The sequence below is a fragment of the Anarrhichthys ocellatus genome, unplaced genomic scaffold (assembly GCF_004355925.1).
Source record: "Anarrhichthys ocellatus isolate YVR2014 unplaced genomic scaffold, GSC_Weel_1.0 scaffold17, whole genome shotgun sequence".
NCBI lineage: Eukaryota > Metazoa > Chordata > Actinopteri > Perciformes > Anarhichadidae > Anarrhichthys > Anarrhichthys ocellatus.
This window is the reverse complement of record NW_022280047.1, coordinates 3,439,727-3,462,915: the sequence shown is the minus strand read 5'-3', so window position 1 is coordinate 3,462,915 and position 23,189 is coordinate 3,439,727. Positions and strand designations below refer to the sequence as shown.

At 41.1% G+C, this 23,189-nt stretch overlaps 2 protein-coding genes across 2 annotated transcripts in view; both read right to left on the bottom strand.

Moving 5' to 3' along the window:
• The window catches only part of plcxd3 (phosphatidylinositol-specific phospholipase C, X domain containing 3), a 15,851-nt gene extending 10,509 nt beyond the window's left edge, over positions 1-5,342 (bottom strand). Inside the window, exon 1 of the mRNA XM_031856108.1 lies at positions 5,162-5,342. Within this exon, the coding sequence (XP_031711968.1) occupies positions 5,162-5,264 (103 nt within the window). The 5' untranslated portion in view covers positions 5,265-5,342. The remainder of the gene's footprint in view (positions 1-5,161) is intronic.
• Positions 5,343-5,385: 43 nt separating this feature from the next.
• Positions 5,386-23,189, bottom strand: part of oxct1a (3-oxoacid CoA transferase 1a) — a 45,489-nt gene continuing 27,685 nt past the window's right edge. The window contains exons 14-17 of the mRNA XM_031856105.1: positions 19,170-19,259; positions 17,014-17,094; positions 7,830-7,931; positions 5,386-7,725 (exon numbers count right to left, since the gene is read on the bottom strand). Of these exons, the coding sequence (XP_031711965.1) occupies positions 7,690-7,725; positions 7,830-7,931; positions 17,014-17,094; positions 19,170-19,259 (309 nt within the window). The 3' untranslated portion in view covers positions 5,386-7,689. The remainder of the gene's footprint in view (positions 7,726-7,829; positions 7,932-17,013; positions 17,095-19,169; positions 19,260-23,189) is intronic.

Below are 23,189 nucleotides of genomic sequence, written 5' to 3'. Positions count from 1 at the left end.
CTCTCTCTCTCTCTCTCTCTCTCTCTCTCTCTCTCTCTCTCTCTCTCCTGCTTTGTTTGTTTTGAATCTTACATCCTCTGTTTTCCAATGGACTTTAAGCCGACTGATTTCCTGCCCCTGAAGCATCTCACTGCACTGCCAGTGTTAATCCTGGCATATGATACCATTCATCCTTGTTCAGGGGCTTAAGTGGCAGCATAATGGTTTTGGGACTGACGGACAGATTTACAGTTAAAAGTCCTGGGCCGGCCTTTCCCTCTGCCCCAAGGGAGCCGGCAAGACTGACTGAAGATGCCTTTTCTGTAATGGATTTCTTTTTATTGCCTTGGAGGCCATCTTAACTCAATCCAATTGCCTTCACCCTTTCCCCCTGGCCAAAGGTATGCTATTCATTTCTTACTTATGGTAAAGCCATAAGCTGCTACAGTCAGCCATTGGAGAGGGGTGGTATGGCTCCCATGAGCCCTCTTATGTAAATATGACCCTGAGGGCTTTTTAGCATCTTTGAGGTAAAGTAATTTCTTCTGTCCAGTAGTTTGTTTGCTTTGAATAAAGTCAAACATTTTAAAAATTGAATTTTACCTGATAGCGAATTAATTAATTTTGGGTAACTGCTGTCCAATTTTGAATTAGATGCTACATTGTTTACGAGTCACTGTACATATTGAAACAAAAAAAATGTAACAGCAACAAACAAACAATTAATGTGCTCATGCGTGCTCATTATATCTTGGCCAAATCATCACAGTAGTATACCATGACAATTTCGTTCATCATAATACAAGATCTTATTTTAATAAGATTTAAATCAAATGTGTCCCTTTTCCAAACTTGTTTGATCACCAAGAATGTGAAAAATGAAAAAAACGAGTGAGGCCAGTTCAACAAATAGTGTTAAAGCTGCATTGATCAATATTGTTTCTATTATGTGTCTATAAAAGGGGTAAAATAAGGAGAAAAACATGTCACTGCGGTATGTATATCGGCCTGTTTTGGAGTTATTCCGCCTCCTAGTGGTCAAAAATCGATTGATGGAGTTTTAAAAAGCCAGAAAGAAAAGATGTGGATTATTTGTTGACATAAATCTCTTAGAGAGTAAATGTAAACACGTTGGTTGCTTAAAAATAACCAAAGCTTAGTTGATTAATACAAACAACATAGAACTTTAAAGTTACATTTAGTCCGTGTGCACACCTGTAGGACACAGATACGGTATACTGAAGATCCAGTTTAATTACTATGGTAGCAAAACAGCCGTTCCCTGCAGTAAAGCTTGTTTCATGGTGAGAGAACCACTGAGAAACAGATTCACAGTATCTCTGGCAGCACACCTCTGCTGACCACCTCAGTCGGACGAACGTGCAGCAAACTGGCAGTCTGCAGCACTCACCATGCAGATCTAACAATAGCCTCAGAAAAACAGCCCATCATGTCTCCCGCTGATCAGCTTGGGGGACGGAAAATGATAACTACTCCCTGCATCTTTCCCTCCTTCTCTCCCTTCAATGACCTCCATCTTTAATCTGCTACCGCTCCTTCCTGCTCATCCCCTCACCTTTTTCCCCAATTAGCAACAGAGTAGAGCTGGCGCAGGTCATCTGACTTGTAGACTCGATAGTTTGGCACATTGTGAGGCAAAAGTGGCATAATGGGACCAAGCACAGAGAGACGAGTCATGTCTGAAAGCAATCATGTTCTTATCTCACAAACAAGGTGACCAGCGGAGGACTGGCAAGAATATGCTCATGAAAATATGTATTCTTTTTATATAATAAATGATAGAACCACAATGCACCTGGCTGCTGGGTGGTGTCATGAGTCACAGCAAAATAAACAACTCACATGGTCAAAAGGTTATGTTCAATGCTGCCCTCGTATCAACAAAAACAAAAAATGAAAATCTGACTGTATTCAAAAACCTTTTCTTTAAAAAAAAAATACATTTTTTTATCTGTTTCTGACAAAAGCTGTCTTTTCACAGCTCTTCTCCTTTTCTGGACACATTTCAGTCAGCCTTCACAGCAGAGCTGAGTCAGCTTTCCTCCGGGTGACAAATAATTTGTTGGTGTCTTTGGACTCTGATAATCATGCGGTTTTAATTCAGTGGGAGCTCTCTATGACAATCAAAGAGAAAAGAACAATCAATTTTGCAATATGTGGGAATCATGTTGGCACTCAGGATCAGGCTTTGATCAGCTAAGGACAGGATTTCTTGTTCACATTTTGTCTTCCTCTGCGGTGTACCACAAGGTTCCGTTATAGTGCCCATTTTCGTCCCATAGGATATGCTTGCAGTGGGATCTATTTAAAGAAATGAATTAAATAAATATTTACTAACACTTCATATCCTGGTTACAGTGAGAATATGCAGCCTCATGAAACTTGCTGTCCATCTTTTTATGACCCTTTAAATTCCAACTGTGTCCTGAGTGGAAGGGTGTATTTCACCTGAGAACTGTTGAGAAATTAAAACAGTGTCTCTCTTCTTTAGGGACTCGGAAACATGCTTTTATGTCTTCACTTATTGATTACAGTAACTCTTTGTGTGGGAGTCAGTCAGTTGGCCTTGTCTCACCTGCAGCTTGTTCAGCATGCAACAGCGAGGCTACTCGAGAAGAAAGACCATCCCTCCCCCTGGTCTGGCCTCCGTTCATTGTCTTCCAATTAAATTAATCATTTTATTGGTTTTTAAAGCACTGCATAATTGGAGTACAATAATAGTACACAATAGTACACAATACATTTTGACCAATATTTCCAATCCAATCTAAACTCGGGGTGATTGAGCGTTTCCAATTTCTGACTGGGAAACAGTTTACGCCTTACTATTAAGTGTACTGTGCTCGTAGGCGCTTTTGAGTGTAAAAATTGGAGCACGTCACTTTCTGTCATTTTTATTTATATTCAAATTGTCTAAACGTTAGCACTTTGGTCAGCATTTGTCCTCTTTAGGGTCTGTACATAAAATATCTCCACTTGACGAAATATTGAATTAGTGGTTGGTACTGGTATGTTGCATACATACTGTACGGAGTTAGGAATCCTTGCTTAGATTAGCTGGCACTTCACCATTAGTGCATAATTAAACAAACAAACAAACAAACTGACTAACTATTTAATCATCCTGACAAAGGCAGTTCACGGCAGAAGTGACCATCCATGATCAGTGAATTAGTATGTATTGTACTGTATAATGTGACTTTTGAACTGTTTTTACTAGAGATTGGCCAGGTAGATCTCAGTCAAACATAACAGCAAGAGGACAGAGATAATATCCGTTATATGAGAATCTATAATGGTTTATGTGTATGGACATATATTTTCCTATCATACACAGGTCCTTTGGCTGCATTAGTTCATATCCAATTACTCTAAATATGGAAAATAGATGGCATTAAAATCAGATACCATCTTCTCTGTCACCGCAAAATGTTATGATAAAATCATCACGAATCATACAGATTGTATACTAATGAGTACAGCAGTGCAATGCTGGCAACGCAGACTCTTTAGCTTTTTGGCAACAGCAGAGCACCATGCCATAACATCACCCCCACATGAGTGCTCCAAATTGCCAAAATACTTTGGCCTGTATCATTGAGGCTGGTGAACTCTATTTTTTTCCTGTCAAATAAATAGCATCACTGAATTACAGGCAACAGTGGACGGATGCCAAGGATTGTATGTCAGGAATCTAACATGATGAATGTAATATCATTTCAATTCAAAGGAAGAGTGAAACTTGTGGAGGAAATAAAGCAGTTGTCTCATTTGTTTCTTGTCTGTCCCAGTTTTATTTCAGCTTGAACAAAGGCTTGTAATGCTGCCTTCCAAAATGAGATAAAGGGATGCAATATGAGAGACTTTTGAAGGAAATCAAATATATACTGCAATAAGAACACATCGTTTTTGCTAAATAAACTCATTAAATCCTGTGGACTTTTTTTTTCTTGACAAACCCTACACCAAACTAGTGCACACAAGCACAAGAAAGTGCAAAGAATCTGCGGATGTTAACAGAATCAGCATCCAAATGGAGGATAGACAGAGAGCAGCTGAGCTGCAGGCCACGGGGCCAATAAGAAGTAATGATACCTAATTAAATGGGACAGAGCATGTTCCCACGCTGGCTTGGCATGGTGGACTGTGGCGTAATACAGCACATGTCACGTGATTTGGCAAAATCACAAGCATGAGGTAATACACGTCATCCTGCTCCTGTCTATCAGTGAGTATTTGATTACATCTAATGCTGGACTGCATGTGTCTTGGCATCCTTAAGAGCAGTGGACAGTGCTGGTAATATGCCACGCCTCATTGGACTCAAGGTCCATCCATCTGCACCTGAAAAGCCATCATTGCACATAAACACACCAGGTACGAACAGCAAGAGATGGAGAGATGGAGAGGAGGGGGAAAAAAAGAGAGTGGGGATCGCGGAGGATTAGAAATGCAAGAAAATGAAGAATGAAAGAGCTTTGTGTGGAGGTGTGATAATCACTAGGCAGCAGATATGGAATTAGCTGGCTAGGCCATTCCATCACTCAGATGAGTGGTGGGCTTTACAACCAGCATTTCCAATTTGAATGGAGTTTAAGGAGACCTGCACACCGATTGGCTGAAGGTCTAACAACTCATTTTCTATGAGAAGCGCTGTGATGTACTGTGCGCACAGACTGAACCCATCCCACTCTCTCCTCCTCTGTGGCCACCACCCCAGTACAAACGCCAAAAGTCCCACATAATACAGAGCTCATGGTTTATGTATATTCTTAATCTTTAGAGCAGCTCTTAGTCATAATTATTATTTTTTTTTATACCTCTTATCTTCTCCTCGGAATATTAGGACAAGCAAAACAGCAGACCATCACAAGAGGATGCTGAACTGTTCAAAATACATGGCACTTCTCACGTTGCGCAACAGGTTTTACCCTTTGTTCTAATGAGGTAAAATGAAACCAAAGCCATATTTAGGTTGTAAGGGTTGCCAAGAAAAACATCAAAGTTTGGAAACCAATACAATATTATAAATGTTGAAACTCACAGCCTATTTATATATTCCTCATTTACTACGATAGCTACACGAAATGCGCGCGGACAGAAAGACACGGACACACTCCCTCACCTGATTACACTGGGGCAACGTAAAAGAGACACCTACCGGGAATAGCCAGGTTGGTGAGCGGAATAGTGTGCATGCTCTGCGGTAAACTTGCCATCCAGTCTGCAAAGCGCATGTCGCTTCTCCCGTGAGACGAAGCCATGCTGCCGCCGTGAACAACGCTCCGTTCTCCCGGTCCGGTGCCTGCGCCAACCTGGAGTGCTCTCTCTCTCTCTCTCTCTCTCTCTCTCTCTCTCTCTCTCTCTCTCACTGTCTGTCACACACATACATACACGCACGCGCACACACACGCACACACACACACACACACACACACACACCAGCGCGACAGAGAGACAGTCCACACACCCTTGAGCAGTACACATCGGCGGATGCCACAATTACGAAAATGGGGTTTGTTGGATCGATCCAAATATGGCAACAGCTTGTACGCAGCAATAACACTGTTACACGTTTCAGTTTTACAGTCACATAATCCGACAAAAACAGCAGCCCATTAATAATTCCAGTTGTCAGTGTTCTTTTCTCTAAACGATACTAGACCAAAATCCACGCATTTTCTTATACATGTTTTATCGCATGGCGGCAGAACACCAACCGGTGGCTGCATGTTAAACATAGTGGGACAATTAAGTTGTGCACTTGAATAGATTTTGAGCATTTCAAACACACACGAAATATTTTAATCTGATCATACAAGCCTATTAAGGAGCAGTGGTATTTGTTCTGGTATAATATGCAGGTATATCCTCAGTAGGACATTATTAGAGATGTCCATTATCTCATTACTTCTCTACAAAAATATATATATGTAAAGTACTGGCTGAAATTAATGTTAGCGCTAAATACTGGGATTGAAAGCGAATTCCCAATTGACCTAGAAGCACGTCTGAGGTCATGCACTTGGCTGACAAGAGAGTCATATGGCAGGGATTAATTATCACTGCAATTAATATGGCAGTGATAATGACTAACTGACATTCACTGTGTTGGCAATCAGCTGGCTGGCCAATTTATCGTGAGTCATTCAACAAACTGGGTCACAATGGTATAAAGTTGGAGAATCTACCAACAACTGCAGATTCTTTTTTATCATGTATACCCATGGGAGCCATTTCAAACCTGTGTCCCTCTACAGCCCTTCCAAGCAATGTTTTCCCACATGGTTTCTGCATTCATGTCTGAGGTGAGGTGACATATAGGAGGCAGGGTTGATCATTTGTAATTTGTAAATGTTTTTGCTGCACTGCTCATGTTCAAACATATTGGTTTGAGTAAAAGCCTTTCATGTTTCCCGTATTCCCTTTTCATAGCATTCCAGTACCCGCATGAGAAATAGGTTACTAAATGTAGGCTTACAGGGTACCACTCACGTTTGACTCATGAAGGGATGTTCTGGATTTACATTAACAGCCGGTGGCAAAAGCCGCTGTCACTTTCTTTAATTTTTCTGCTTGATGACCCAATCCAGTTGATCTTCTTGAACCCAAAAGCCCACTGGCTGAATTCCCCAGTTATGTAACAGCCCTCAGGTAATGGCAGCACCTCTCTTCTCGAGTGGAGAAATCACATCAAGAATGTCAATGCAAGCGCACCCTCCACATATAGAAAGCTCTAACCTGTGGAGTGTCAGAAGCCATCACTCTCAAAGCCATTTGCTTTCAATCATTGTGTGATTTGATGAATCATTTTAAGAAACAAGTCAACTGTTGGTATATTTTTAATACTTTTTAAATCAGAAATCAGAAGATTTAGAGAGAAGAAACAAAAAAAGCATTTTCTTTCTTTCACCCAGCAAACAAGGTTGTATTGGATTTTTATATACAAATGCAAGTGGAGAGCAAATCTAAGAAATACGAAGCTGAGAAACAAAAAGGGTTTTACATTGTGGCAATGATTATTGTTAAACATGTTTCAGTCGGATCCTTATTATTACATCTCACAAAATATATCTTACATTAGATGTATAATCCAAGGACATTTTTGTAATTTGGTGTATCACAACCTTTCCACAACTACAATACAAACATCTATGCTGAATGAAGAATCACCTCAACAGCACACATTTGTTTTCTAAATTCATCACATTTCAGCTCTCTACATCCCTTTTTGTTGATACACTTTAAATAGTATTATTAAATGATTGTATTATTTTTGTTCACAGTGCTAGTGACGTTGCATTCTTCTTACAGAACATTTGGAGAGTATTCCCTGTTTTCCACGACACTTTCATGTGGCTTATTTGGTAATAGCTGCACAAATATTAGTCAAAGATGCTTAACTTAACGGTGTAATAGGCAACAACGTAATGTTCCCCAACCGTTTGCCAGACCAGATCCTTAAAGAGAACCATGCATGTTGGCTCCTGTGGTTCCCAAGTTAATATTAGCGAGGACTACACCTTTCTGATATATTTGGATGCTGATTACCAGGGAACTGAACCAAACTGTTCTGTTAACAAGCATATTTGACCCGTCTCAGGCTGCTTAATCACCAGCTGTTTACCACAGAGAGAAAAAAATCGAGTGTCACACAAACCAAAAACACAGATCCATTGCCACCCCCTTTTAGATTTGCTGCATGGACCTCAGGTTGGGAGACACCTAGAAGACACCAGACAGATCACAAGGAAGTCAAGACATGTCTCATGGTTCTGAAGTTAGGAAATGAAATATAGCGCTGGCAGCCAAACTGTTAAGATACTTACTTCAAAATCGGTGCCAGTGCATGCTTTGATATCCTCAGGAGTGAGCCCCTCCCATACTTCTATCAGAGTCAGGCCTTTTGTCTTATCCACATCAAACACGGCCTGGCAAACACAAACGGGGCAGGAAAAGAGGAAGATGACATGTTTCGAGAAAAAGACGAGGGTGAAAGACAAAATGAAAGACAAAACAAAGACAAAATGGCGAGAATGAGCATTTCCTTAATAGATGGGTTTGAACCCCATGATGTGTGGTCCCCGGGGTCCCTGAGGAGGATGCGGGAGTCTCAATTATCAAAGTGATTCAAAAGAGATGACAACACCCTCCCGCACCACTTCAGTGTCATCCATAGACGACAAAATAGCTGCAATTATTGGTGAAATTGTAAGTGTGGTGAAAGTGGTGCTCAACTCCATGAGGTTGGACCACTACAACGTAAAGAGCAATTACATGTTAATTGTGGTAATACTTTTAACAGTTGAAACACAAAAAATAAATAAAAATCTGTTGGATTCACGAGTCCCTGATGAAATAGTCATAGGCATAGCTAACATCAAGAAAGAAGGGAGGGGACTCAATGTTAACTGAATTCAAGCCTAAACAACATTTCGTTGTCCTCAAAATATTTATACCTGTGATCACACTTCTACGACAACCAGGGAGTTGTGCATGTGTTTTGCGAGGAGTTTTCCTGAATATAGACAAATTCACAAGCAATTATTGATTAAGCCGATTCCAAGATGAGCTTGCACATGGTTTATGCACAAAACAGAGTGTGCACGATAAATAAATGAGGCTCCAGGAGAGTTCCACATCTCTAAGAGTAATGAAATGCTGTACATGGGTAAGGGCATCGCTCCTGTTGAAGAGACTGGGAGGTGGAAACCTTTAGCAAATTACCATTAACAATCCTCCCAAACCTGTCATTTACACTGAAGGCCAAAGTACCATAAATGCATCTAAAGAACAACTAAGTAATGTTCAGTCTGACACACTAATGCTTGTGAAGTACCTTCAGGGAGCAGACCTGTTATTACCTCTTTAAGCCTTCTTTTTGGAGCCAAAATAATAATTTGTATACATCAGAGTGACACTGTTTGTTCTGGCCAAAGTGTCTCGCCTCAAACACATTTTGTTTTTGGGTTCTTTTCTAACTTGGATTCATGTACGTGTATGGAATAATGATAGTCAACACTGTAACTTTATGTTACTACCTTTTTTTTTTTACATTCTCAATAGATATCCTAAAGATTGAGAAAGATTTTCAGCATAAAGATGACCGTTGATTTCTCAGGTACCTACTAACATTAAGTTGGATAACTGCCCAGCTTAAAGGAGCAGTGTGTAGGATTTAGTGGCATCTAGTGGTGAGGTTGCAGATTGCATCCGACTGAACACCCCTCCGCTCACCCCTCCTTTTCCAAGCGTGTTGGAGAACTACGGCGGCATTGAGGTTCTTCTCTAGGTGCTCTCTAGAGCCAGTGATTGGTTTGTCTGTTCTGGGCTACTGTAGAAACATGGCCGTGCAACATGGCCGACTCTGAAGAGAACTCAACGAGAAGGGCTCATTCAAAAGTAACGGAAACACAACAATTCTTTTTTTTGGGGGACTAATGAAAACATAGTTATGAATATTATATTCAATTTCTATAAATCTCCCATTAATCCTACATACTGTTCCTTTAAGATTGCCATGGATTTCTGTCAAGTGATAGCATCATCAGATTCAATTTGAAATAACTTAGACTGCTGCTTCTCAACACAAGGCTGACATGAAGTTAGGTAGGTTGTAATGATCGCCTTAGTCTATCTTTGTGTGCAGCAGTTGTGAATGGAGAATATGTTGGTGTTTATTTTCCTTAGCATATTTAAAGTACTGTACTTGTAAGTGTTATCAGTGGCCTGCAATGTTGACATAGGTTATGAATAGGGTCTTTTATTATTGTTACTATTATATTTATTTTTCTCGCTTGTATAAAATGGGACGGGGGGGGGGGGGACGTGAGAGGAGTATGGAGCAAGCAGACGGGAAGCAGGCGGCGTTTAGTGGGCTCAAAGAGTAGGATTACCAGGCAACTGTACAACAAAGGAGCAGAATCACACTTTGTGGATTAGAAATCGGAAAACTTCACTGGACCACTGCAAGAAAGACCCACCATCTAAACAGACTGTGGTGAGATAGCGTGAGTTCTACAGATTACGGAGCAGCTGCGTCTCGCCACGCTTCCACCTGTTATTGATATTGTTTTTGGCCCTGGGGATTTATTCATCATCGGACTATTTGAGTTGAATTAAGGAACTTTGGGACTGATGGGACACTGGGTTTGGGGTTATAATTTGTGAATGTTAAACTTGTTTATTGTGTCGGAGTACAAGTGCGAGCCTCACGGCTTATTGTTGGCTGTAATTCATGCCGACCAGGTCATCTAAATCTGGAGCCATATCATTATACCTACTGATGCAAAAAATACTCTCTGAGCTGAGCTGGGTCCTGTTGCTTCCCTCAGCAGGGACTGACGGACTAAGCCACAGACACATCCAGGCAAAGGCTGTCAGGACTTTCAGCTCATTAGAACCACACACACACACACACACAGAGATTGACAAGGCAGGAGGCAGATATCTCACTCCAATATAGCAAGACAGATGGAATGTCACAAGGGTCTATGGTTAACACAGGCACTGACATGCATCTCTAATCGTCACACGTTTCTCAAGTGATTAAGGAAAATTAAAGATGTCCCAGAGGTGCTGGATATAGGAAGAGCAACAGTGTGCTGACACGGCAGGTGCTATGTAATCAATGTGTCCTCACAGTTTAAAATATACAGGATCAGGACACAAAAGGAGCTGGGGGAGTAAGTCATAAAGTGACGAACCATCGACTGACCTAGTTTCTGGTGGCCACACTTTTTCTACTGACCAAAAAACGTGCCTCCATACGCAAAGCAGCCTTTTTGTTGTGAAACTGTTGAGTCACCTTTCTTCACAGTCTTCAGAGTCACCACCATCATTAACAAGATTGATGCAAGTTAGTCATTAAGAAGCTGCTACTCTAACCCATGTGTCGTCTGGCGAGAAGTGGGCTGCATGTCATGGAACAACAATAAGCCAACATCATTCAGCCCACCTCACGCTCTAGACAAATGTGAACGTTACAAAGAGATGGGAGTAAAAATTTACATTTTACCCTCCAACAAATAAGACTTCAACAGCTCATCCAGTGTCCTGTCAATGCAACACAGCAATTACAAGGAGCAGCTTTTGAGATGTGTTCAGACAAAAACAATAAAATCATTTTAATTTGGTTCCTGGAGTAAATAATTGCTGTCATTGGGCTCTGCCGTCATCGCGGAAAACGCCACAGGTAACACATTTCTTGGCCCATTATGATGACTGAATAATTCAGGAGTTGTTCTGCTTCATCTGTGAATGAGTGGGCAATTGTTTTTTTTGTATTTAAAACAGGAGATAATTCCCTAAATAACTGTTGAGGCGAGAAAGTACTGAGAAACTTAGCAAAAAAAAACAAACATCGGAGCCACGGAAGTGATGCGATTCACTCACCGCACATGTGATAAACACAAAATTGATCATTTCAATGACGATGCCGCAAGCGAGCCCGCTTGTGAACAGGGGAACTGTGGCTAAGAGAAAAGGAAGGGCAACATTGTGTATAAAAAAAGGTCCAAACCATATCGAGAGGCAGCAGAGACTCTGCCTGAGGCAACAGGTTTCCCATCACCCTGGGACTCGAATCGCAACACTATTTAGGACGACGCTCGAATTACCATCCCTTCTGGCCATCGAGAGCCAAGGCGGATGCCGTGTTTGTGAGAATATATATTGTGTGTTAGCATCTGTGCACGAGTCTTGAGTGGAGGGAGCAGAATATTTTTTGGCAGGTTTGGCAGCCCCCAGTTTCTGTTGTCATTTTAAAGACAAATTGCAGCAGGGATTTTATTTATGCGAAATAGCAAACAGTAAAAAAAAATAAATACATTTAGAATAACCATTATCAGGCTTATTAAAAGCATTGTTCGCCACCTGGTTTATAGTCTCTCATGTTTTACCACTGGGAGTTTTCCCACAAGTCATTTTATAAACAGCGTTTTGGGCTAATAAAAGAAGAAAAAGCTCAAACGTGAGGCTGGTGTGCTGTTGTATTCTATTCATCTCACCATAAGTTTATAAATAACACGCTTCCACTTGACTTCAGACATAAAGCCCTAATTGGTTTTATGTCACCATCTTTAATAAGTTTTTAGTTTACCACCACATCCTGTGAGATTAATAACAATTGTGCGTAATACAAAAGTGCCGGCAATATCCTCACTGAGGTTTCAGCATGGGGACTTATTTATTTTCAAATGGTTAGTTTTATTGATCAGCTTTTACTGGCAATCACAGATAATTGTTCTCCCCTTCCTTATTGTCATGGAGATACATGTAGCAGAGGAGACTACTGTTCCACTTTCAGATGTATCACTTGCTAAACGCTCCTGCAAGGGATTTCAAATATCTGTCACAAGTTGAATCCCACTGGCAATATGGGAGGAAACCATTTCCTCTCATAAAACTGATGCGTGTCTGTTTTTCCAAGCGTAAAAGAAAGTTTGAAGGCCGATGCTTTTCCTTCACGTTTCACCTCGCTTTATGGATATCACCGGAAAAAAAGGGGGTAGACTAAACATGTGTAAACGTTTAAATACCTTACAGGATCTACAAACATTCTATAAACTATAATCAAATTGCTATGAACTAAGCGTAATAAATGGAGTGTGTTAATGTCCAAATCTCTCTTGGGTTCTCTCAGGTGCACAGAGCATAAAGACACTGACCATCCCTCTAGATGAGGACAACACACAGTTGTTTCAATAGATAAATGCTCTGAACAGCACTGGGCTGTGCACCAAACTCATTATTATTCAACAGGTAAGGTTGAATAATGCTCTCCGTTTTGGAGTAATTTAAAACACTCTCATGTGTCATAGTCAGAGCTTTCGGCGTAGCCTTTTGACATCCCTGCCTGCTGTCATTGCAGTGAAAAACAACTCGAACACTAAGGTTCCTGAAAGAGAAGAAGGAAATATAGTTGGTTCACGGTTACAGCTACTGGACGGCCCCCTGCGGTTAAATCATAGTGTGCACGTTGTGTATTCGTCAACCTATTCCAACAAAATAACACGTAACATACACATACTTTACATGAGGTCTAGAGGGTTCTTATATTGTCTCAAACTCACAGCAGTCTAGCTACAGTGTGTTTCTCATACATCGTGTGTGAGCCCCCGCAAATAAGAAACACTCGTTTTGGCAAACTTCACTCAGACACAATATTAGAGGGAAGAAGCTTTAAGAAAGGAGGCCTGAGAAAAATATAGAACAGGTGTTTGTGATAAGCAAAAATTGGCTTTGCTAAATTACAGTCAGAACTGAAACCATGTTCACACCATGTCTGACTAAATGGATGTGGATTCAAACTTCACATTTTCTTCACCCGAATATGTGTAATTTTCTTCACATTGCAACAGATGTGACATTAGAAGGATAGAGGGTAGAATAGAGGAGGATGGTTATGATAAGCAGTAAGCATGTGTTGAAAGAGATGGCAGGGAATGAGAATAGAATAATGAAAATTTGAGTCATTACCAAGAAAGCAAAAAGCTGGGGACGCAATAAGAGGAGAGAGTACTAATGGATGTAGAGGGAGTGAAAACAGCAGGAGATGAAATGAGGAAGGTGAAGAGGAGGAGGAGGTACAAGTGCTAGTAGGGCAGTAGATAGAGCTTTAACCTTTGTAAATATTGACAGAGATCTGCTCGCTGAGAAATGTTGCGCAATCACAACAAAAGCCAGCCGAGCAGGAGCGAACAGATGGGGTGGAAAAACAAGAGCCATGGACATGCTGTCTGACTTTGCCCCCGACGGGTCATGTTTTAAATGAGCGAGTTCCAAAGGCAGTGAACACCAGAGGGTTGCAGGGAACTGACTAAAGTACAACATGACTGCATCAGCACTAAGCTCTACTAGCTATTGAAACCTCTCTCTAGACCATTTTTCTTTCTAACCTCACCCACACATTTCTTTTCTCCCAAATCAGCATTTATGCCTCCTCCATCCTACTTCCTCCATTCTCACTAACTGCCATCAACCCCCCCCCATCTTAACTGCTCTTAATTTTCTTCCAATCTTGTACTTTAGCTTACTGCTTCTTTCCCCTTCAACAGACAATTCCACCCTTGGGCCATCACAAGCACTATTCTGACAAGATAAGCGTTACCAAGTAACTTGAATGCTGGCCATTACAACTGGATGGGAGTGACACAAATATATTCAAATAATGTTCATGGCCCCCCCTCCCCATATGTGCTACCAAGTATGACAACATATTGCTGTAAATGGCTGTATCCAAATGTTTTCACCGTCTTCCGTCACAGCACGCAGAACACAAACTGTGGGGAGCTGATGAAATTTAAAAACAGAGCAGAAAGAGAGCGCTTCACATACAAATGAAGACGATGGAGATTTGTCTTTAGGCTAAGCTCTCCATAAGCTTTCCAAGGGAGACCGAGCAGTGAGATTCCCCAGAGTACACCCAGTGGTCCAACTTTTTAAAAAATGTGAACCACCAGCCCCACCTGCCACACCAAACATCTTGGGTCAACCGAGACTACCCAACCATATCCAGAACCCCAGGATCAATCTTTTCCACCCGTGCCACTGTGGAGCTTCTTTACTACCTGAATGATCCCCTCCACAGAGGGCAGGTGGGTTGCCTTCGGGGTTTTCTCAAAAATATCAAAAATAAAAAAAAGAGAGAGTCCAAAACATATAAAGCTGCAGATCAGCTACGACTACACTTATTGCAGTAGCATCAACAGCATTAGAAGCCGGGCCCTGAGGCAGGGATGGGAGTCTCAACCGAATGCATAATTAAGGGAAACCCAACCCTAGCCATGAAAGTGAACAAACCATAACAAAATCAATAAGAAGTCTCCTTCCCCAAATCCACTGATTGAATTAATGTTAACTGAATAAATGTAATTTCCATCTACTTGTGTCACTCTGTTGCATCACAACAAGCTCTCAGTGGCAGTGTGATTGTTTTCGTACGTGTTCGTGTGTGAGGGAGATGTAATTGAGAGGTAAAGATACAATGTGTGTCTTGTGTTGCGTTGCATTCAAAGTCTCTGTGTGTGTGTGTTGCTTATTGCCGACATATTCAGGGGACGGATTGGCTGCGATAGGAACGCAAACCCGCTAACTGGGTTTATCTTATTCGATTTTGGTTTCACTTAATCACTCATGATTGCAAGGTGGGAAATTGTTATACTTAGGTGAACTGCCAGGTCTCGAATGAAAACAAATGGACCAATATTTTTTAATTCATATTAAATAAACAAACAACCAAAAAAACAACTTAGACTGGTGGTAGAGGGAGGAACCTGCAATGTCGGCCACAGGTTAAAGGCTTAGTATCTGTAGTGGCGAGATCAAGTGTGTATTCAGTGTATTCATGTTCTACAAGAACATTGCTGCTTAACACAGAATTAACTGAGTAAAATATGTCCCAGAAATGTTAATATAAATAAACTACTTGCACAAACTTCTCTTATGCCCCCCCGAATCCAAGTCTTTTACAGGCCACATGTACTGCACATGCATGAATGGAATTTATAAATTTATATTTATGAATAAAGGATTTTGACAACATCATCAAATTGATCATGAAATAAAATATTTGTCACATTTCTTTTTTTTTTTAAAGAAACCAAAGAGCACATTTTTCCATATTCATGTGTTTGAATTATATATTCAATGACAAATCTGCAAAGATCTAACACAAATTTGTTGGTGTGAGAACAATCCCAAAATATTTCTGTTTCTGAATATTCATCACAGAAAGAGAAGCTTGTGTTTATGTCAATTTTAAATTTCTGCATGTAGTGATTGGCAGGGTAATATTTATGGATCATTTTGAGGTACTTCCTCAACCTTATTCAAAATGAGAAACAGTTTCTTTCTACCGGGGAGTCAGCTGGGATTATCTCTACCTTCTTATGTTCAAGGAAAAATGAAGCAGTTAAACAAATCTGATGCAAGATTTCTTAAAAACAATCATTACAGGCTCCAGATGGGAAAGAACCTGGTGTGTGTGCAATGTATCACTAGAAGCATGTCATATGAATGAGTGGGGTCGCTGCCCCCAGTATGTTACAACAGAACCATCCTCCATGACGTGCAGCCTGTGCAGTGGTTCCTTGCCCAGTCCCTGGTGCAGTAATGACCCGCCCTGCTCTGACTCTGATCGGCTCGCCCTGATATTCTTACTCTAACCCTAACCAATGCAACCAACGAAGGCAACGAGTGCTAGCCAATCAGAGGCAGAGTAGGGCAGGTCATCGCTTCACCAAAACAGGATTCAGAATTTAGCCTCTGGAACATGCATTCTAGCACCAACCTTAACTAAATGATTAAGTCCTGTAGAGGCAGGTCATATCTTTGCCAGAAGGACGGGTTATATTGCATCCCAGGTGAGCCACTAGTCCTAATCCAGTCTCGAGTTAGTTTACAGTTATTTAGGGCTGCTACAACAAGCTAACTGTTGCATTGTCTAACGCTAGTAGCTTGCTACTGTTCGATACAAAAAGGGAAACAGAAATCTGAAAAAAGTAAATTTGGGCTTTGTTGAAAACGCCTAAATGGAATGTGTTTAAAACGTAATATTTTTTCTAATATTCTACAGTCTTTATCTATTGATTTACTTTCAGTTTGTCACACTCATGTATGTACATATTTGGAAATCATCATTGGACCAATGCAGTGTCGATATTGCATTCTGGTTGTTGACTGGCAATAAGCCGAGCTAGGACGTCCTCCCCTGGGTTGTTGTACGTGTAACCCAGCAGGTGCTGCTGTTGGAGGATTTTAATCTGAATTTCAATAACATTGTTATTTTCCAAAGAAGAGAGAAAAAATATTTTATAAATGATGTTGAGATTCGGTAATGGTTTGAGTCAACCAATTTCTCTTTTGTATATTTTGATCTCCCTCTTCCCTCTCAAAAATATAGGAGCAGCAACCTCCTCTGTCTCTATGGACCTGTATCGAAATGATTTAAATATAAATACATTTAATATATATATATAAATATATATATATTAAACATACAAATAAACTCACCTTCTCTGTGATGATTCGATCCACACACTGCTTTCCAGTTAAAGGCAGGTTGCATTTGTCCAATATTTTGTGTTTTCCTCCCTGAAAGACAAAGGGTAGTTGATAAAAAAAAAAAACTTAATTAGAGGTCAGCCACCTTTGTTCTGTGTTAATACTTCCAGGGATGCAGCTTCAGTTTCAATATATCCAGGGATGGAGCTAATTATGTACACTCATCCTATCCCCAAAGGATATACAGCACATCGATCAAGATGGCTGCCTCGGTGGTTGGTGCGCATTGTTTTGTATTCAGACAAGTTCTTACCGTTACACACCCTTGCACATCTTTTCTCTTTTAATATCCACATGACACTTTAACAATATACTTGATTTAACAGACTCTTTGTTTGTTTATCATATTTTATTGTAACTTTTCTATTTTTAAATGACGTCATACTATTGCATGTATGTTGCGTGTTTTACTCTTATGCCGTGTTCACACCAAACGCGGCGCAAATTCATCGCGCCGCATATTCGTGTCAATCGCGCCTCGCCGGGGACCATTTGTGTACATCGCGCTGGACGCGCCGGAGAGGGGGCGTGGCTTATCGCCCTGAAAGCTGTTCAACTGTCCGCCATTAACCATGAAAAAAATAACCTCTATTTCTGCTTAGTACGTGTTGTGGAAGTCACAGATATCCCGGGAAACTAAACGCCGTCATGTCTGGTTCATAATATTGTCCAGAGGACCTCTGTGGATTTTATCGAAGTGTATTCACTGTGTCTAGCAAGCCACACATCGCTGTTTACTACAGCTGTATGAACACAAAATAAACTGATTTGGCTGTGATTTAACGGCAATGAACAGACAAAAAGGGACTCCGAAATAACTACGTAATGATGCCGATTTGTAGGCTACTTTTCTTCTCAATGGAGCTCGGATGGATCGGTGCTAGGCTAAGCTAACATTGTAGCAGCTCCACCAACACTCAGACTAACGTCATGTAGACGTAAATACGGCAGCGTCTATTCATTGTTTGTACCATGTGGTTTATACACACACATTTATACACATAGTTTGGTCCGGTCTCTATTGATATGAGGTATCGTAGAGCTCTGGGTGAACACAGACGGATACAGTATTTATTTCCTGATTCAACAACGGCAGGAAGTCGGTGATGACAGGGGAAGCAACTCAACGCTGATAGGCTATCGCGCCGGGGCGTAACGCGAATATTTCGCTGAAGTTGAAAAATTTCAACTCACGCGTTTGGGGCGAACTCGCGTCGCAAATTCGCTCCGCGCCAGTCTCATCGCGTCTGTGCATAGACTTTGTATGTAATCTACTCGCGCGAATAATTCGCGCCGCGTTTGGTGTGAACGCAGCATTACGCACCAAATCACCTCGCCAAAATCCTTGTATGTGTAACGTACTTGGCAATAAACATATTCATATGAGGCTGTCTCAGTTTCCACAACAGTCTCCTTGAAGAAAAGGCACTCATCAAAATGTCTCTGACGCTTCCTGAGAAGCACACATCATACATCAAACCCCCCCTCCCTCCTCCCCCACATAATGAATGAGAGCAGACTTCAGGGCAGTAAATTTATGCTCACCTGCTGCACCATCTGGAATAAAGCTGGGCGCCAGACAGGCTCCCATTAGCAAAAAACAGCATGCTACTCTGAATGCAGAATGTTACGTTGAACTTGCATCATAGCGGTTCAGACTTTCGAAAAAGTAAACCAATTTAGTTGGAGTGCCTACTGCTTTTGTCGAAGACCCTGTGGGGTTACTCATCCCTTCCTACAGAACTAATCAGCTGTTCCCAATACGCCGACTCTAATTCTAGACTTCTATTCAAATTAGCCGAAGACGAACCAACAGGTTATGGTTTGTGTGCAAAATGTCATCAGGATGAGCTGGCGCTCTCTGTTCAAGAGGCATTAAGCAATCCATTAACGGAATTATCTCTAATCAGTCATAACACTCATTACCGTAGGAAGCAGAGACAAGGTGCGCTGGTGGGTTGTACCAACATGGGAGAAGAAAATTGCAAATTTAATTGGACCTGGACCCTCGGGGAAGGAAATTAGTCAAGCAACGCTGGTTAGAACAAGCATGGTAAAAGCTCACACACACACACACACACACACACACACACACACACACACACCTTAGCCGAGTGCTCCATTGTGACCACCACCTTGGTTCCAGCGCTAGCCACCAAATCCATGGCTCCTCCCATTCCCTTCACCATCTTACCCTAAGAATGGAAGATAAAAGAGGATTACGGTTTCAGCTTCATTTCTTTTGAGAGGACAAAACAACATAAACACCTTACAATACAACACACTGGAATCTTAAACAGCCAATAACCATGGCCTTAAACATTACCATGACGTTAAATGAAGAAAAAATAGAACAAAACAACAATAAACAAAGGCATTCATTTCGAAGGGTGGAAAGAAATGAAAGCAATACGTTTTCTCTTTCAGTGCCCCGTTTCCAGTAGATAGCTCTCCCCAAAACAACACCCCTCCATCAAAAATACATAACAGTTTACAAAGCCGATATGTGGCTCTGTGCCTTCAAAGCGTGGATATCTTCTAATGCTCTGTGCCTGGTAAAAAATAATATCATCCCTGCACTAGTAAGACCCCGAAAAACTTCACAGACTGAGACAGAGTAGAAAGACTTCAGAATGGATCTTCAGCATCGAACTATGAAGCAAGGAATCTCGGTAGGTGTGCATGCCCTTCGCATATCTCGAGAAACAATGATCTACTTCACGGTTGGCGGATGTATTGCTGTTCACGTTCAATATTAATATGTTTTGATTAACAAGCAATAGCCCCCTGTATGGCAGTGGGGGCGGGGCTTAAGGGCTCTGCGGCCTTTACAGGCTGAGGCTTATTGACTGCAGTTCACGTTTACTGCTGGATGCTAGTCATACGACTGAAGAAAGTAGCTCCAATGAAAACTGTCCCAACGTGCTCTGTGAATTATACTGAGTGGCGGTGAGGCAGTCACTGGAAATACTTTATTTAGTTTTTTTTAATGCAGTGAGCATCATAAACTCAGTAGACTGCAGATCTCCGCCAGGTGCGTCTGCAACGAGCACTGCTGTAATGATGCAAATATATCAGACAATGTCTGCATCTGCGTTGTGCTTGCGTGTCTCCGTTTCAAGGATAGAACTGCATCGCGATGAGATTATTTAGGCTTCAAGTCTACAATATGTGAGTAAAGATGAGGTTGATGCCCAATAAAAAGGCATGGAATAACTGTCTCTGGCCGCTGAGCAGCGGCTGTTTGGCGTCGATGCAGTCAGCAGTGTGTGTGTGGTTCCATTAGCTGTTAGCTGATAGCCAAACACACCGTCTAAAACAATACAATCGAGCAAACTGTTTTATCCCCACTGTGTCTCACTACGGGGGTCAGTTAGGAGTAGTGAGTGATGAGGCAGCAGTCAGCATTCAATCAATGGCAGTGTCCAACAGGCAATAAAAGGTGTTTTGAGAAAGTGTGAATCACTCCAACCACGAGAGGTCTTTGGGCATGCAGCCAGAAACGAGCCTCCAAAATATGCAGTTTGGTGCATCACTATGTAAGACTAGCCGTGGACGGACACAAAGACGCACACAACTGCACACTAATTCACTCACACAAGCACTGATTCACTCATGACCGATCTCATTATCTCCTGGCGGAGTAAAAAATAACATTCACCATCTTTGTATTGGGACAGCAGCAGAAATGTCTGAAATGGCCGATATCTGAAAAGCTGAACAAATAAAACCAAAGCCATCTGCATGAATAGACACCACTGGCAGTGAGTTTTGTAATTGGGTGAACCAAACCTTTACTTGTAGGAGCAATGTGATCAATACTGGATCTTGGTACAATTTGATCAGCAGCATCTTGAGCGTGTATTTAATGGTCAAAGGTATTAATGGCCGCACTAAGATGCAGCAGCAACAGGACTCCAGTATTGGGCGTTTCTAATTAAAGGCGTTCACAGCAGCATTTTTTATTTTATTTTTGGCTGGGAGTAACTCTTGACCACGGTTTCTTGTACAGATCACAATCGTAACAATCAACAAATATCCAGAGACCACCATCTCATTTTTAGGCAGAAAAAAATGAAGAAATGCGATCAAAGCAATGCGCAAGCAGCAAAGCATCTGCATTGAAGCAACCTTTAGGAGGCATCCCTTTCAATACAACAGACATGTTCCCTTTTTCATCATTTTTTTAATGAGTTGCTTAGATAATATGGTTAAACTACGGGCTTTAATCCATGTCTGAATGCTCATATGTGCACGAAATGTTTTGCCTTGTTACAATTCAGCGAAATTAAATCAAATTTAAAATAAAAAATAAAAATGTAAGATTAAAATCACAGTCCGTGAGTCAAGAAAGTACTCCAAAAAAAAGCAATCTGAAAGATCATCACAGCAACAGAATTGCCAGCCGGGTGAAAAATTGTCTTCTAGTCCCTCGTTGTGTTCAATACAGAGGGGTTCCAAATAAGGACGGCTGACATGCAGATATGGCCACAGGGTGACGGCTGAGTAACGGAATTAAAATCCCATTTGCGCATCAATCATGTGAAGAGCCTGCTTTGCTCTCTGCTCGATAACCAGCGGATATATATATATATATATATATATTTATATATATGGTAGGGATGCTGTCTGCCTCCAGGGAGGCCAGCTGGGTGGCAAAGATATCAACAGAGAGCGGAAGGAGGGTTGGGAGAGGGCAGGAGGCGGGCAGGACGTAGGGAAAAGCATAGATTAAAGATATGGGAGAGGCTGCATTTTAATTTCATATACTTTACGGTATTATCTTATAGAACACCAACGGAAAGTGGCTTAACGTAACATCCTTAAATACAAACCACAACATCTATGTGATTAAAATAGGATCCATTTTGACTTTTAACCTTCAAACACACCCATTTAACACGCAGTGCCTCTTCAGATGATACTCCAAAAGGAAACGGTGTCCTTTTTCATATGATCAATGTTAATGCACTTTCTGACAGTCAAAGGGTTAGGTGATGTGTGCAGAGGCCCCCGGGGGATAATAACCTGATGGTAGCAAGTCTGGATTTACAGCTGCTAATGTACTCCACCCAGCAACTTAACTGCAATTTATCAAAGTCGGCATCTGCTTTTAAGAATACACGTCTGTGACGAAATACTAATCAGGGTATGATCAATAAAAAAAAAAAAAAAAAAAAAAAAAAAGAATAAAAACAAAAATGAGCATTTGAAGGAAATGACTAAATGCTTTGCTGTGGAGGCAATCAAATGTCTCCTGGAACCAGTTTCCTATAAAAACAAATTGGTTGCGTCTTTCTGGCAACTGAAAATGCAGACATCAAGTGACTGGGATTGTTGTGGGCCATTCACTTTTGAATGAATGCAAGCTTTGAAATGATATGATGCAGCCACAGTGCCTGTGTTGCAACGCAGTGACGGCATCCAAGCATGCAGGAACAACACTCAGCTGATGTGTGTGTGTGTGTGTGTGGTCAAATGTCTCTCTAATGCTTATGAACTTGGTATATAGAAAACACTATGAGAAAATCACACTGCTCACCGAGTATTGTCCATGACCTATATTGATGGGAGGATTGGCATTCGCTGCCTCTGATTAACGGCTTTGCATGTGGTTACCCAAGGCCGCTTTGATCTGACCCGTTCCATGCAGCAAAACAAAATGTATGAAATGGTGCGATGGGATGAGCTAATAACCCATTTCATTCTGCTCAAAGAAGTGATTTTATTCAATGAAATCAAGCCTTCGAAGAAAACTAGGTGATCTATTGGCAGAAATGGAATATATATATATATATAGAAGTATGTTTTCTTTAGTGTATCTGTTGAGTTTTTCTTTCAGAATTTAAAAAAATGAAGCTATATGGAGACTCTTAGGACACTTAAAGGCCAGCAGAACATGCAAGAAGGCACTAAAACGGAATGAAAAGATTGTTAGTGTAATATCCAGAGAAAGAAATATCCTCTGTCTTAGTCGCCTGGATAATTTAGCTATTTAATTAGCGCAACTTTGATGACATTAACCTTGCTGGCCCACAGGTGTTTAATTTCCTCACCACTCTGATTGCGTCCATTTGACTGCTGTAATCTTAGCACCATGGGGTGAAGATGCCCTTCTAAACTTT